At 32.8% G+C, this 17,753-nt stretch overlaps 1 protein-coding gene across 1 annotated transcript; it reads right to left on the bottom strand.

Moving 5' to 3' along the window:
- Positions 1-30: 30 nt before the first annotated feature.
- On the bottom strand, positions 31-4,002 carry LOC129806718 (trichohyalin-like). Its single transcript, XM_055855490.1, has 2 exons — positions 3,249-4,002; positions 31-797 (listed from the first exon to the last, which is right to left on the bottom strand). The coding sequence occupies exons 1-2, from the start codon at positions 4,000-4,002 to the stop codon at positions 55-57; spliced, it is 1,497 nt and encodes a 498-aa protein (XP_055711465.1). The 3' UTR covers positions 31-54.
- Positions 4,003-17,753: the final 13,751 nt, after the last annotated feature.

The raw sequence follows: 17,753 nt of genomic DNA, 5'->3' as shown, positions 1-17,753 counted from the left end.
AATCTCTGACTTAGACAAAACTTCTCGAAAAAGGGTGCTGCCGGCACAAATCCCTTACCAATTTGTACCAGAGTATGTCTTCTGATTTATTGGAACATTGTCACAGAGGTGCGGAGGAATGGGTCGTCGGGTGATACTGTTGAGACTTCTGTAGGCGTCCTTAGCTCTCTCAAGTGGCAATAGAGGTTCCCCCCTGACCCTTGCATGATCCACCAGTCGTTCACTGAATCTGCCAAAAGCTCTATCTTTGGCCTCAGCCTCCTCCACAATAACCCTATTGGTGAAATCAATTTCCTCCTGCCGCTCCTTCCTCTCCCTCTCACGTTTCTCCGCCACTTGGCGGTCCAGAGCTTCGCGCATCCGCCGAGCTTCATCCAGCTTTTGCTTCACCTCCATCTCGTGGTGTTTCAGAGTCACATTGAAGTTTTCCAGGCGATTTTCCACCGACAGGCGACGCTCTTGAGCTTCCTGAGCTTTTCTCTCGCGCAAACACCGCACTTCCTCCAGTTGAGCTTCAAAGCGTTCCTTCTTGAGCTTTTGCTTGGCATTTTTCTCCTCTTGAACTTTCTTCTTGAATTCTGCATCTTGCTCAATTGCAGCTTTTTTGATTTGTTTATCCTCAATTTCTTGAGTTTTGGGCTGTATTTCCACAAATTGCCCGGATATTATTTCCTTCAGTTGATCTCTACGAATATGCTTCTCACGAGCTTTGGTCTGCATAAAATCAGATATCCTTTTTCTACCTTCGTGATACAATTGTATCATTTTATCTTGAATATCCTCGCACATATCCCCTCCTGAAAAATGTAAATTAATATTGAAAAGTTAGAATAAAAACTAATATTTAATATAACATAACATAGGGAAAAGTGCTCATGCCTTGCACGGCCTCAAGCCTCATAATTTAATTTTAAAAACTACTCTGAAAAAAATGTCTTGTTAAACGAACAAATAGATTTTGTTGAAATTTTGTCAAAAGGACGTCATTTGCCATTTTGACAAAACTTTTTCTTGCATTTTATATGAAAAAAACACCCTTTTTTGACAAACTTTTAACAAGATCCAGTTGGCCTTCGATTTGAAAAAAAACTTTTCCATATTGTGTATGGAAGAACATCCTTTTTACAAACTTGTCTTGTTAATTTGACAAAACATTTTTTTTTTCAGAGTAGAGAAAAGTGTCCTGTTTTTAAAATATCTTGTGTGAAGCTTGTGTAAGCCCAGATGGGGCTCATCTGATGCAAAATCCCATCCATTTTTCACTTCACGAGAGTAAACCGTCCCCGACGACTGATGCTCACTCACTGAAGACTGAGGACAGTTACCTAACAATAAGAGCCCCAAAGCAACCTTTCAGCACCCATAAAGACGGTAGAGGTTGGGCGTGTCAAAGGAATAAAGGATTAGGCTTTCTGTGTCAGTCCATTGGATGGTGAACTTCAGAATTAAGAGTTGTAAAAAAGTCCAAGTGCAGTGCAGCAGCAGATTATCCCACTTGCACGTGATTTTTCCTCCACATTCGAAACCTGATGAAGAAGACATTCATCCTCGAAACGTCGTGAAGAATTAAAGAGAAAAATCAAGAAAAGTCTATTTTTCCGTTGACTATATGCTCTGCTTCAACCCATTAGACCTAAAATTCCTCTTAAGGATTAGGATTGCTGGGTTATGACTGTAAACTGGGTTGACATGTGTCGAATAGGCCATACGCTCTATACATGGGACTGTGGAAAGCAGGGGCACTTTCCCCCAGGGAGTTTTCAATAAAGCCGTTAATAATAAAAGAAAACATAAGTCATAATGAGTCATGTTCAAAAAATGACGCATGGTTTTATCTTTTCCAATCTTACCGCAAAATTTCCTATATTTAACACTAAACCTACCGACCGATTTTGGTAACTTTTCCCAGTGCATTAGATCAAATAACAGACTAATAGTAGGATACTCAACAAATTTTTGTTGGAAAATGGGAAAAAATTAAAATTTAAACACTGAAAAATATATTACATGTATATTTTAAGAACATAATAAAGTTCTTTTATATATTAGGGGTCCATCTGAAAGATGATTGCCCCGAAATAATAAAGTATTGTTCGTAAATTTTTGTTTGTCTGGCAAATATTTACGAACAAATATGAACAAATGACAAAATTTTACGAGCATTTTTTGTGTGTTTACGAACATTTACAAACAAACATTTGTGAAAGTACAAAAAATGTTCGTCAAATGATCATTTAATTTTTTAATGTTTGTGAAACAAGTACAAAATTTTACGAACTTGTTTGTGGGTTATACGATTCACGAGCATTTCGTAAGTCTGCCATAGGATTTCACAAACATTTACGAATAATTTTACAAAATATTTTTTTCTCTATAGAGACCGAAAGAGTGAGTTAGACTTTTGTAAATCTTTTGAGAAATAAAGAGAACTGAATTTTGATTTCACGAAATTATACCGAGCTAAAAGGTGTGCCGAGGGCATAAAAACTGAGTTTGCAAAAATAATCTTGGCTGCAGTATGTATGTAGATTTTTGCTAATTGTTCGTAGATGTCATTCCACAAGCTGGTAAATTTTTACATAAAAAACAAACGAGCAGTAAAAAATTCAAAATGGGCAGTAAAAAATTAAAAATGAGCAGTTAAACATCTAATTATGGTCAGTAAAAAAATTTAAGTCGTTACAAAAATGGGTCTAATTTATAAATATATTTAACATTTAAAATTGTTGCAGTTAGAATGAAGAAAAGACCTTTATTTTCCCTTTGCCAAAATTTGGAAAATAATATCTCTGTTTCATTTTTCTTTGTTACTGCTCAATTTTAACTTTTAACTGCTTTATTTATACAATGCCAATTTTTCCAATTGTGGGCCGATCAACTGTATTACACTTGGTCAAAGTGGTCAAATATTTACCAACTTTTAGGAGATTGTTGTTCGATCAACATTTGCCCTCGTCCTTGATTAACCGTTGGTAGAATGATGATCGAATTTTGTACAACTGTTGATATAATGCTAAACGACCAACAATTGGTAGATTTTTAACAGATTTTTGGCAGGATGTTGATCTATCAGCAGTTAAAATAAAGTTAGCAATAAACACTCTCAGGACGAGACACTTCGTTGACCGAAAATCTTTTGATGCGTATAGTTGATCTAATTAGTGTTATAAAGTTTCTGTCGCTTCTCATAGTCACGTTATGCTACTTGGGATTCCAATTTAAAATATTTCCGTTAAATAATTCCTTACTTTTTTGTGCATCTTCCTTGATTTTGAGGGCCTCCAGTGCGTGTTTGTGAACAAATTTTTGCTTCTTCTCGTGATTCTTCCGATCAGTGGTTTTGCTGGCCAGCAAGTCCTCTTCCTTCATTTTCTGGATTTTCCTTTCAATTGTCAATTGCTGCTCCTTCTGCTGCTGCCTCATCCTTTCACGCTCTTCAATAAGTTCCTGCAGGTCCTTTTTGTACTGTGCAGCGCGTTTTCGCTCATCAAAAGTTCTTTGACGTTGTCCCTCGCACCACTGTTGACTCTGCATCCGCAATTCACGAGCTGTTTGCATTTTCTTCTCCTGATTCAGCATTTTTACCTGTCGCATTTCCTGTCTCTGTTTTTCTTGCATTTTCAGCACTTCACTCAGAAGGGCTGCACTCTGCAATTCCCGTGGTTTTACTGTATCACGCCAAATAATTTCTTCCACTTCGTGAATTGCTCTTTGACGCTCTTCAGCATTCATTGTTGCAAATTTTTTGTACATCTCCTCACTGTATGTCATTTTATGCTGCTTTCTATCTACATCACCATTTGTCCTTTTTCGCACATCCTGAGCAGCAAGTTTTTGCCATTTGTTCCGCAACTTCTGGGATTCTTCACGTAAGTAATTTCTATATCTGTTTTCACGCTCGATGGCCAATTGGTATTCTTGGTCATCTTGAGGGGCGTAGATACTTTCTTTGCTTTTCTGACAATTGGTAAAAGCATTGAAAGTGTCAAGTTTTCGGGACATTTTTGGGAATTTAACTGTCTAGTGTTTGTTGTTCTTAGGCATATGAGGACTTTTATATAGTGCTATTTGTTTATTGATAAAATACTGCTGATGGTATGGTAACGAGGTAAAAGTTTAACTGAAATAATTTGAAAATTTTCAACGATTAACCGGGATGCAAACCTCATGAAACGCGTAAACCTAACAAAGTGATAAATTTGAAAATTGTAACGGTTTAGTAAAAGAATTTTATCAAAGTTTGTCATAAAGAGAATTAAAAGATTAAAGGATTATTATTGAAATTCAAATTTTATTCAAAATAAATTAGAAATGTGATTGTATTATATTACTAACTATGACCAACAATTGAAATATCCCATGTTTCATTGATGTTTCACAAGCTTCATCCGACTCACATGATTCAAATCAAAATAAACAGACTTCTTGAGCATCGTAATAATTCACTTTTGCACTCATTCTTTCGCTTTCTCTCTTATCATGTGCTATCACGTGCTTCAGGTAAGAGTATAATGAATTCTGAATTGTTTTCCTACGCTCTACCAACAGAATTGAGTATTATGCACAATAATTTCCGACTTGTTCCACTCTCGCTTGTTGCTATTAGTAACAAAAGCTCTCAGGGTGTTGAATTGGATCGACAATAATATGCTAATTTAACTGATAAGGTGATGCACATTTCAGTAGAATTACATGACCATTTCCACTTATTCTTCCTGAGGGGTCGTAATAATTTTGACGCAGATGTGAGAGGACAAATATTTTCTAAATTATTAAATTACATTTTCAGCTAATGATTTGCTAAATTCCGAGTCACTTCACTTCTGTCCCAGAATTAAGGAGGTATGATGATGATTAAGGTGGAATGGGAAATACATCACATTTTCAGCATTTCCATTTGGCTATTTCAACCAGAATAATTCATCCTAATATTGGAATGTTATTCCAAAAGAGAGATACTTGAAAGTGGCTTCTTATATTTGCATTTTCCTCCCCTGACTATACATTTCTAGGAAATACAACGTTATTCAATGGGTATGACCTATATTTATTAACTATTCTAGGACATTTTTGGAACCATTTTCTTCTTAGATTTCAATTATTTCTATTTATTTGATACTGAGAGCAAGGAAGGAACCTCCACACGTATTTAGGACTTTTTTGGAACTAAATTTTGTACTCCTGGACAGTCCCCGGGGACTGACTGATCCTTCCACCACGTGGCTTTCTCGATACGATTAATAATAATTTGATAATAAACAAATCACAGGTGTTTTTTCCTTGAAATTTCAGCGATTTTTTTGCCAAATTCTGGCCAATGGAAGTAGACCTGCTGAAATAGCGATAAAAGCTCAAAGGTGTTACTCAAAGGAGTGCTTTGGTGTAAAGTTCCGGAATTAATTAACAACGTTTGAGGTGAACTTCATGCTAGAACAAATAGGTTCATGATTACAGCATGAGGCTGCAATTTGCTTATAAAGGAACAAAGTCTAGAACACAGCTGAATTTATCAAAACACAAGCTTTTACAATATATTTTTTTAATATAAATCACATCCCGTTGTTATTTTATTCATTTTCATTAATGAGTTGATGTACTAAAATAGTGAAATTTCTAATTTTCTTGTGGTTTTTTTTTTCGAGCCTTCTAAGCCAGATCAAAAGGTAAGCCCTGAAAGAAAATTCGTTTTACGTTGCTAATTAGCTTTTTAATATTTAATACATACCAGTACAATAGTAATAGAAATTTTCAAGAAGACAGTATCATAAATCTTAAATATCGGATTTTTAAGCTTTGTGAATTCCCATTGGGAACATACGAAATGCTCGTAAATCGTATAACCTATTAAAATATACGCAAAAGTCTGTACTTTTTTCAATTTAACCCCTTTTTTAGTATTCCAAAAATCAAAATATTCACACACTTTTCTAGTATTCTTTCTCCTCCGAACATCAGAGTAAATTCATTTTACTTCAATTCAATTTGAGTGCAAAAAAGTCGAATTTAAACTAACTTGTTTTTCAAATTAATTTTGATTACTTTTAGTGACCAAAATAAAATCGAATATTTGAATGACCACATTAAATAGTTTTACTAATCAAGATGATTTTTTATAAACTGAAATTACAGTTTCAGTATATTCGTATTTAAATTCAACATATATTTTTTTATTTACTAAAAATTACATATTTATACTTGGTTAAAATGAATTTTTGGTAGGTCCTTTTACGGCTTAAACCAAAAAGAGGGTATGGAATTTGCTCTTTTTTCAACTTGCCATTGTCTTGGAGCTTTAACGATAAAAGATATCAGTTTACATTTTCCAGTAACCCCCAATAAAAAGATTGTAAAGAATCTCAGCTAAAAACATCATCTGCATATGATTTTTTTCTTTTTCCCCCTTTTTCTATTAACCCTCCAAAATTATGTTCTTTTTAGGTTTTTCTCAAAAATGTTTCAAACTTTTTCAATTATTTTCGGCGAACACTTCTCATCAATGCTAATGACCGGAAAATTCGCCTTTTTGGATTTTAACTCCTTCGTCTCTTTTGGGACTCTGAGTACCCAAAGAAGCATATGAACAAGGGGGAGATATTAGAGTCGGAAGTGGTGTACAGCTGAAAATGAAGTGCTTGGAAGTCTTTGGAAGTGGGAGTATCCGAAAATAATGTCTTCTCTGTTTAATTCGAAAAAGTTAGTTGGCATTTTACAAGTTCGGTTATGATAACAAAACGGAATAAATAAAGATAAACTTTATTATAGCTTAATTTTTGTTGTAATTTCGCCGACCAAATATTCTATTGAAGTTTATAAATTTATTAACAATATTTATTATTTATGAAAAATGTGTCTTTCATTCCAATATAATTTTCTTTAATTTTTATTGGAGTTTCAAATTCTAGTTGCTCGCAAATAATAATAGCTATTGCAGTTGACTTTGAATAATTTTGATGGTAATATTTCCAGAATTCGTGTGAAAGAAAATTTATGAATAACATTTGAAGAGAGTTTTAAGATTGTGCAAAACAATAATTCAATCATATTTCGCTATTTAGAAAAGCTTGGATGTATTTAAAAACTCGATACATGGGTGCCACATCTTTATACTAAAAGGAATAAGTGGATTTGTAGGAACTGTAGGAACTGTCTTACGGGTTATTACGGTACTTTTAGTGGTAACTTTAATCAAAGACTTCTCTATCCAATTCCGGAGTAGAGGATTTGCCGGATCCTGTGCTGTGGTTGAACGGGTACGAAGTCCTTGGGGTTAACGGCAATGAAGTAATAGCCTGGTGGTACATATGGTTTCGACATTAACCTTAAAAAGATCTCACTTATCTGACCGCTATCCTGTCGCTTGATCTATTTTTCAGAGTAACTTAAGTAACTTTCAAATGCGTCAAGAAACTTTTAGCCGATAGAAAATGATCAACTTGGTAAACAATTACTTTTGATACTATATTATTATTATTTTTTTGAAATGCATAAATAATATTTATAGATTACAGACAGTTCATTTTCAAAAAGACAAAATTTTAAAAAGTTTTTTTTTCATTGCTCCCACCTTATTTCTCAAATATAACTTTGTCAAAAATTTTTTGGCGGATACTGTACTTCTGAAGTGCTGAATCAGTTGTTACACTCGTACTTTTAGTCTCTTAGACTTTCCCACACAGTTTCAATAAATTAGAAACGACAATACATTTTTTAAGACTTTCATTTCCAAAAGTAGCTTCACTAGTCTCTTAGAAAATCCATAGAAAGAAATTCGGTTGGTCGTAAAACACAGATAATATTAAAATGCAAGACAATCTACCGCTAGAAATTCAAAATATAAGCAAAATATTAAAAAATATACGTAAAAATATATTTTCATAAGAATTTTTTAAGTTAATATTGAATAAATTACTGATTCCTAAGTATGAGAAGTGCATGAAGTGCAAGAAGTGCTGGAAGTATTGCAGCTTTTTCAGGAGTCTTCTGAAATGCTGGAAGTGTAAAAGGCTCTTCCATACAAATTGTGGAAGTGTCTGGAAGTGGTGTACACATTTTTACCCTAATATCTCCCCCTTGCATATGAATATTCTATGAAAAACAATATTTTTTAATTATTCAGAATTTATAAAAATCTGATTCTTGTGGATGATTACAAACTATAAGGATGTCCAAATGTAAGATATTTTTTGTAGACCCTCAATTAATTCCTGAGCTTAGATATTTTTGATTAAAAAATGCTGAAATTGGCTTGCAGCATATGCTGCGATCCGGAAAGAGTTAAAGGTCAAAGTTAAAACAAACCATATTATAGGCTCCGATTTTCCACCGATTTGGATGAATTTGGATCGTTCGGAAAGGTATTGAAATTTCCATCCCGATTCCATCGGTATTAATTGGTAATGAAGCGATTAAGTACAAAAAGGAATTCACTTTTTACGAAATTACTTACTGACCATCATAAAACGAAAACCATTTCGTGTTTCTGCAGTCATTACTCTGAAAGCGCTCTGTGAAGCGTAAGTATATTAAGAATAAGTTTTAAAAAACAAGCTAGTCATTATTGATATGTAAATATTTGCTGGATAGAAAATATTATAAAAGAGGTCTTAAAATTTGGACTTTTTCATTTTCTATTTTCTATTTTGCTTTATTTTAAAAATTTGCTCGTTTGAAAAGCTTCGTGAATGCTATCTAGTAAAACTTTAAAGTTTTGGTATCTCTTATTTCGAACATCTCTCCACATATTTCTTTGGGTTTGGTTAATTGATTTTTGTAGAACTTATGAGTTGTTCTACGCATTAATTGTGGTGAAACATATTATAAAGAATAAGAACTTTATGTTTTACTAATGTATTTAAAAGTGAATTATTTTTCATTTTATAAATTTTAAAAATAACGAAAAGATCTTGGTAACTTATGAAATCTAAGGAAAATTTGAGACAATTTGTCAGATTTGAGACCAGGAAAGTCTTTTGGATGTAAAAGCTCATAGCCCTTATTGTTTCTGTTTTAAACCTTATTTTCTCTAAAAATATTTCATGTTTCCTAACATTTCTACATGAGTTCTTTTCATAAGTTTGTTTGAAAAATTTTAAAATATTTTCAGTCATCATAAATTAATGACTTCGTACTTAATTTCATATATTGTATATTTTTTTTAAATAATGCTTAGTTTGTCTTCTTTTTAAAAGTTCAGGGTACGACAATGTAAAGCAAAATTATTTCGTTACCGTTTTAAAATTTAGAAATATTCTTAAAAAGATATAGTAAGACAATAAAAAAAAAGAGTTTATTAAAATTAAAATTTTTTAATTAAAAGTTTTTATTAAAATTTTTTAAATGAAGATATTTAAAATGCAACTTTACGTTTCTTGACCTAAAACCGTAAGCTATTTATGTGTTTTGACTTCTTTTTCCGCAATATTTGCAAGATATTTGAAGGATTTGTATTATTAATGAGTTCAGTTTTTGTGTTAAAAACTTTAAACTTAGCAAATGTTTAATAGAATTTTCAGAAGCTTCAATTACACCCTAAATAGCTATAAATATATTCTCGCTTATTGCCCTCAATCCAATCCCAACATTTTCCGTACACAGAGGTGAGTAAAATGAAAATCTTTTCACCGAAGTAATTTGCTCTCATATTCTACTTCATTATCATTGTTACACCTTCACGTTACGAGAGCATGCTCTGCAATTAAATTCCCATAATGTATTCAGCCGTAAATAATTCAGTCATCAGTGTCACTTAATTTTGCAAGTTGTAACTTATTCTACTATGCAAATTTTGCGGAGAAATTTAAATGTTCCTCATGACACTTGATTTTGCCTATTTAAGCATTTTTTTTGGGAAATGTTCCCTATTTTTTCACGAAAAATAGCTCTTTTAAAAAAAGTACAACAGTCTGTCAGTATTGATAGATTATTTCAGCAAACAAGCAAAAATTGGAAAATTACAGTAATTCAGGATAGTTTTACCTCATTCTTTTGCTCTTGTTCTTTCTACTGAGTGCATAAGTCATGTAACATCCCAGAGGACATCATTTAATTGTGATTGCAATTGGGGATATGTTCACTGTGGTCACTATTAAATTGCATTAGTTGTACCACTATTTCACCCTTCTTCGCAAGTTCGCTTTTAATCTGCATGCGAATTAATGCAGTGAAAGCATCGTCCATCTCTCAACATTAAATTCTCATAGAATTTGTGTTGAGTTTTTCAACTTTAGATTTTTGAATGAATATTTTAAAGACTTCCGTAAATCACATATAATTTATTCATACAGTGGGTGTCAAAAGTTTGTTGCCTAATTTATGTTCGGGAAACCAGGTGCAAAAAATGATAGAAAAAATTACTTTTTAAAATTTTTCTTTTTGCAAATTAGTAGCCTGTTATCCGTAGATCTTATTTATATATTTCGAAAAAATTATTGCATTTTATTTCATATAAAAAATTATTGTTTTACAAAAGTTGTTCATTTTTGAAAAATCAAAAGTTTGTTGCCTCATTTGAAAAGTTAATCAAAAGGGTCAAAAACATGCAACTAACTTAAAATAAACCGACCATATATTGAGTTTATGTCATTTGAGAGGCCAATGGTGTGTTTGGACATTTCTAAAGTTGTATATGATAAATACATGTGTTTAAAAGTGATAATAAATAACAAGAAATAATCTGTTTTTTGATAATTCATAAATTAGGTTAAAATGGCATGTTAGACGGAGTTAAAAGGTGGGAAATCATCCAGAGATACTGCCGGAATGAATCTGCGTCATTAATTGCCAAATTTTATAGAAAATTACGAAAGGTTAGACATAAAATATTCAAATATTATATTAATGAGGTACGAGTACATCTGAAAAACGTTACTGGCAGACCTAGGGTATCGACTCAGAGGGGTGATAACAGCATTGTAAGTATATCTGATAGTGACCCAATGATGTCTGCTTCATAAATTAAAAGATAGTTGGTTACTGGAGGAACACAGGTCCCTACAGTTACAAAAACGAGCTCATATTGAAAGAAAATGGTAAGAATGTTTGGGTGGCTCTCAATATTCCATTGGTAAGCAAGACCAATCTGAATAAAAAGTTGTAAATTTACTTGAGACATGTTAAACAAGTAAAACTACAATATTTTATCCAGATTAAACTAGCTAACCAATGGAATATTGAGAGCCACCCAAACATTCTTAACATTTTCTTTCAAAATGTGCTGGTTTTTGTAATTGTAGGGACCTGTGTTCCTCCAGTAACCAACTATCTTTTAATTTATGAAGCAGACATCATTGGGTCACTATCAGATATACTTACAATGCTGTTATCACCCCTCTGAGTCGATACCCTAGGTCTGCCAGTAACGTTTTTCAGATGTACTCGTACCTCATTAATATAATATTTGAATATTTTATGTCTAACCTTTCGTAATTTTCTATAAAATTTGGCAATTAACGACGCAGATTCATTCCGGCAGTATCTCTGGATGATTTCCCAATTTTTAACTTTTTGTAATTTGCCATTTTTAACCTAAATTATAAATTATCAAAAAACAGATTATTTCTTGTTTTCTATAATCACTTTTATATACATATATTTACCATTGACAGCTTTAAAAATGTACAAACCCACCATTTGCCTCTCAAATGGCATAAACCCAAAATGTAACCGGTTTACATTAAGTTGGTTGCATTTTTTGATCATTTCAAATTAGTTTTTTAAATGAAGCAACAAGCTTTTGATTTTTCAAAAACGACCAACTTTTGGAAAACAATTACTTTTGATATGAAATAAAATTAATTATTCTTTTTGAAAAATATAAATAATATCTACGGATTATAGGGAACTCATCTGCAAAAAGCAAAATTTGTAAAAGTAATTTTTTCTATAATTTTTTTCACTTGATTTCTCAGACATGCATTAGGCAACAAACTATTGACACCCACTGTATATCAGTCAATCAGTCTGTCTAATAAATTTTAATAAGGAAAGTACATCGAGTATATTTTACTCGGAAGTTGTCTAATGCGGGGTGATTTCTTCATGCAAGAAATTCCTAAAAAGCAAAATTAGTCTCTATTTGATGATTAAAAATCAAAACGGAATTAAATTATCAAGGGGTGAGTCATAGGGGAAACTGGGGTACCACCAAACACGGGGTACCACCAAACAGTAATTTTTATTTCTAAACTACTTGGACTATCTCGACCATTCTTTCAGTGGACAAGCATCCCTATAGTGCCTATAAATTCCTATCGGTCTTATCCTCTGACATCCAATATCCGATTAAAAAATCGCAGTGTTTGGTGGTACCCCGTGTTTGGTGGTACCCCAGTTTCCCCTATAGAAAAATCCTTGTTGTGTCGAGAAGCGTTTCCTAATAAGTTTGTTTTTTTTTTTAATTTAGAACAGTTCTGATTAATTAGAATAGTTAATTAATGAACATACGAGATTGTCCTAAACGCTTCCCTGAAACTGTCTTCTGAAAATACTTCTCAAAAGAATTCATCCTGTGCTACATAAATATATGGAAAATTAATCTAATTTTATTAGATTTTCATAGAAAATGGCAACAGTTCTGAAATTGCTGAAAATCAGAAATTCTGGTAACCAATGTTCAAGATTCCTTAAGATCTATGGTAGCCTGACGCAGTGCTTCAACTGCCAGCAAGTCGGCCATATCTCGTCAAGATGTGAACACAAACACAGATGAGTCAAGTGTTGCGTAGATCACCCACGTGTTGAATGTCCATGATGACCCGCCGTGAGGTTACTTTAAAATTCATAAACTGGAGATGGATCCGGTAGATCACGTCACCAATTATAAGGGGTGTCCTAAGTACAACGAAAGAGCTCAGCTAGTCGTTATAACATGATCCAGAGTGCTAAGTACCGCGATGCTGGACAACAGATCAGGAAAATTTCATGAAGTTGAAATTCGGATCCTTTTCTTTCTCGCATGTTTTGCATATCTCATTCTCTCGCACTCTTTTTCTTCTCTTAAACATCACTCAAAATTCAATTTAGCTCAATCGAATTTGGTATGTGAAAGAATGAGCATGTGCAAAATAGTTATGTGAGAAAGAAAGGGTTTCGAATTTCGACTTCATAAAATTTTCTTGATCTAAAAGGTGTGCTCGAGCCATAAGGAGAAAAATGTTCTAAGAGCACAAAACACATTTTTGAGTTTTAAATTTTTTTTTAAATTTTATAATATAAATAGATAAGAGATTGTAATAAATCTGTCCTAAAAAATAAAATTAGGTAGGAGTAACACATATGATAATTGGGTGTGACTTTCAAGAAATCAAGGTATTAATAATTTTATCTTTTCCGAAAGAGCATGTTTGGAATTATCAGATTTGTGGGCGGGGCTATTAAAGAGATCAACCTCTATTTTCTCTACTAAATAGGTGTGAAATATAAAAAAAAATACAATAAACGAAGCTAGTGAAGCCAGTTAAAGAAGCTTCGCGTAATCAACTTAAAGGAATTAAGAGTTAAATTACACTTAACTTGAAATTGGTTATTTTTCCAAATCTCATATTAAGGTATGCAATTTGTGCAATTACATACTTCAGTCTACTAACAGGAGCATCTGTGCGGAGCACCTTTTAATGTATGAAATGTCAACAAACATTGTGGTAGTCTAATCATATAATTTTTGAAATGTTTCTTTAAATGAACTTTAAAAGCTTCATCTCTATTAACGGTAATCATGCAACAATGTCATTTGACTTTTGTTCTTTAATTTTAATTACACGGTGAACATCGTTGGATTTTTCCCATAGCAACGACCCTCTGATAACTCAGACAACTCAACTCACATTAAGTTGATGGGAAAAGTACTAACCTATCAGAACATCTTTGTATGAACAAAATATGCCACTTTCAGAGAGCAAAAAAAAAAAAACAATAAATCCTACTTTATTTGAGAACTCAAAATGTCTTTAAGCACAGTATACCAAAGGCTAAGGAGGTCTCAAGTTCCTCGATATGGCGAGATGATTACAAAATCAAAGGCACGATATTTTCTCGTGGTAAGAAGTCAAATATTTTGAGGAATGAACCAACAGTTTCTACAAATGTTATCACAGGAATTAAATCAAATGTTGTGGTGCCCTAAATTACTCAGAATGGGTTTGAGAATGCTTTTGAAATGATCTGAAGACATGAGTGACGTAATATAAATGTTTTCCTACGAGATTTACCCACAGTTTTCTAAATATTATCACAAGAAAGAAGATGTTGGGGCTCTGTAAAAAATCAGACAACAGAATATCCAACATAATCAAGTTCAACGTATTTTTTTACTTTTGTGAAAAATAAATATTTTTATGAGATAACAAAGAGTCACACGATGTGATTAAATATTATCATAAGAGTAATAATCTAGATTAAACAGGCATTAATCTGTTCAAAAAGTTAGCGTGACTTCAAGAGGTTCACTGAATTTTATTCGAATGTAAAACATAATTAATTGGTACTTTTCGGTATTTATTAGTCATTATTGGTATAATATTTAAAAAAATATATATTGAGTCAGATTGGGGCATAAAAAGTACGTCATGTATTTGGAATAAATCATTGATGTGTGAGTAAATTGGAAAATTGGATGGAGAAATATGTATTTTAGGAGAGAGGGCTGAAAATAAAAGAGATACCAAAAGGTGCTTGAATGATTTTCTTATTGATATTGAAGAACTCGAAAGGAGGCAAAAAAGCCAAATATTTTTACAGTTTTTCTTCTTGTCGGCTTTGGCGGATGGTAAATGTTATCGAAAGGAAATCGATAAAATTTTATGCTTCATCAAATTTCTAAAACAAGGAGAGGGCAGATCCATGGTAAGAATCATACGAGCATTTCTGGATGAAGGATAAAAGGCACTGAGTACGGCCTAAGATCATTCAAGAATCACAGCTATTGCAATGGTGGTGGTCCGATTGACCAATTCCGATCTGGCATATATTCACAATTTGGTAGTTCACATTCAGATACTATATTTTCGATTTTTAATGTGATTCTTTATGGGTTCGGCACACCTTTTAGCTCGGTCAAATTTCATGAAATCAAAATTCGCATCCCTATCTTTTTCATAAGATTTACATAAGTCCATCCCACTCGTTCGGACCCGAAATTAGTTTCAACTAATTTTAATTTGGTGTGAAATTCAAAAGAAGAAAAAGAGTGCGAAAGAGTAGGATAGTCATAAACAATCTTTTACGAAAGAAAGGGATGTGAATTTTGATTTTATGAAATTTTCCTGATCTCGAAGTAGTGCCGGAGCCATAATGGCAAAATTCGCGTCTCTTTATTTACTCACATATGCTTTGCATAATATGTCTATCTCATTCTTTCGCACTCTTGTTCTTCCATTAAGCATTATATCGAATTCAATTTAGTTCAATCGAATTTGGAGTGCCAAAGAATGAGACAGATATATGCAAAGCTTGTGAGAAAGAAGAGGATGTGAATTTTGATTTCATGAAATTTTCTTGATCTAAAAGTTATGCCAGAGCTATTACAACAATCTGTTTTCGAATTTCCTAATTGAAATTCGAATTCATATTTTATGTTAGACTATTTCCCAATGTCTCGAAATGCTGAATAACAAGCATTTTCATTGGCTTATTAGAATCTATCTAATGAATCATTTTGCCCTTAATATCCAATCCGAAGTCAACATTTTCAAAGAAATGTTGGCAGATGAATTTAGAGTATAGTTAAGCCATATGGCTTAAGCATTATACCCTTACACTCATGACTTAAGTCGAGAGACGGTTTAACGTAATTATAATCAAAACATTGATTGAATGGATTCTGATCAGTTTTCCACTAACTAAGTCGTTTCTGGCTTAAGCCGAGAGACGGATTAGTCAAAAAATGTAATCTGATCATTATTTTGATTATAATTTATATTAAGCCGCCTCTCGGCATAAGTCGTACGTATGTCTACTAGGGCAGTAGATCTGGAAACTCGAATAATATTTACCTGATAGTTTCGAAAACACAACTGCCAATTCGTTTGTGTTAGTTGACAAATCTGTTTTTCTATGAAAAAATCACAGCTTCCACGTGTTAAAACGACCTTACGAGCTCTTTTCCCATCCCCCGAAAATGTCTTTTAGTCCTTGTTATTAATGTATATCATCTTGTTTTGAACTTGAGGTGAATACAGGTGGATTTTACCTTTATTCACTCTCGCACTTTCACTCCCATAAATCCACACAAAATCTTACAACTTTTCCCGATGTCTTAACTGACAATATGGCTGAAAAAACAATTTGACTTTAATTTTATTCAAATTTATAATCGTGCGTATTTGTTCATGGAAGAAAAAAAAGCTTTCAAATTCAATCAGTTTACCAAAATGTTTTTTTTTATCTTTGAAGGAGAAAATCTTGTGAAAATCAGAACGAAAGAAAATAGAAGAAGTAAAACTTTCAACGAAAATTTCTTCCTGCTAAACCCACCAATTTTCACATCGTCTGGAAAATGAGAGCTTAATAAGATTACCAAACGCGCTTCTATATCCATCCGATAATATGTGCAATTTTCCTAATTTTCCGATAATATTATTTCACATCCCATTCTTATGCATAATGCAATTCAATCTCGTCTTCTGTGAATTTTTCCGCCGCCAAAAGCTCTTTTCTTCATCTTGAACCTCTGAATTGAGCCGACTAGACACTAGTTAATTACATTTTAATATGACTGCTTCTTTTCCGCTTTGTCTTCTATTCTCTTGCATTTTATTCTGTATGTTTGGGGGATGAAAATTTGTTCCATTGTGGGTTTAGAGTTGAAATTGGAGGATTAAATTTCATTCGTGTGCAAATGCGAACGCGTATATTTGTTTTCCTACAACCAAAATGATTAATTACTGAACGTAATTAAATTAATTATTTTATCTCCCAACGATCATCCTATGTACAAGTCATCATCTCTTTCGAGCTGGGTTGATACAGTATATTTAATTGCACCCTCAAGTGAAGCCTAAATGCGCGAGAAGAGTTTTTTTTAAATATTTCCTACTAAAGGGCGTAGAAGGATGTAATAATGGTCGTTAATTTAAATGTTTTCCTGCATTTTTCTTGATGGAATCTTACCAGTTGGGCCATTTTTCACCAAGTGTTTGCCACAGATGCAACAAGTGGGTTTCATAATCTCTAGAGATATTTCTGAACTTATCACTTTAAAGACCACTTTAAACTGAATTGGTCATTTTTGTCAACTTCTTGGCTTTTTCTACTTAGGTTAAATTATTTATTGAGAAAGCACAAACTTGCACTGGTTTGGCTAAAGCTAGTGCCCTAGACACACTTACGACTTAAGCCGAGAGATGGCTTAACGTAATTATAATCAAAATAATGATCAGTAGGGGAATTCTGTAACAGTATGACAATGTCATAAGACAAACTTAAAATTTTTAATTGCGGATAATTTGAGATAATTAATCAAAAATCCCTCACATATCAGTTACTAAAAGCTTCATAAGGGCTACTTGCAATGCCTATTTGATAATCCCAAAGATTCAATTTTGTCCTACTCCCGAATTTAACATAAAAATTTGTCATATGACATTGTCATACTGTTACACAATTCCTCTCCAGATTAGATTTCCATCAGTTACGAATTGGCAGTTGTGTTTCCAAAATGATTACATAAATCTTATACAGGTTTCAGATCTAATATACTAGATACACATACGACATAAGTCGTAAAACGTCTTAGTTAAGGAAACTGATGGGAATTTAGT

Source organism: Phlebotomus papatasi, chromosome 3, assembly GCF_024763615.1.
Source record: "Phlebotomus papatasi isolate M1 chromosome 3, Ppap_2.1, whole genome shotgun sequence".
NCBI classification, from domain to species: domain Eukaryota; kingdom Metazoa; phylum Arthropoda; class Insecta; order Diptera; family Psychodidae; genus Phlebotomus; species Phlebotomus papatasi.
This window is presented reverse-complemented; position numbering and strand designations above follow the sequence as displayed.

What these genes read in the sequence shown, in the direction of transcription:
- LOC129806718 (XM_055855490.1), bottom strand. Translation starts at nt 4,002, where the DNA reads ATGTCCCGAAAACTTGACACTTTCAATGCTTTTACCAATTGTCAGAAA. An exon ending in CAAGGAAGATGCACAAAAAA is followed by an intron (nt 798 to 3,248) that starts GTAAGGAATTAT and finishes TACATTTTTCAG; the next exon opens with GAGGGGATATGTGCGAGGAT.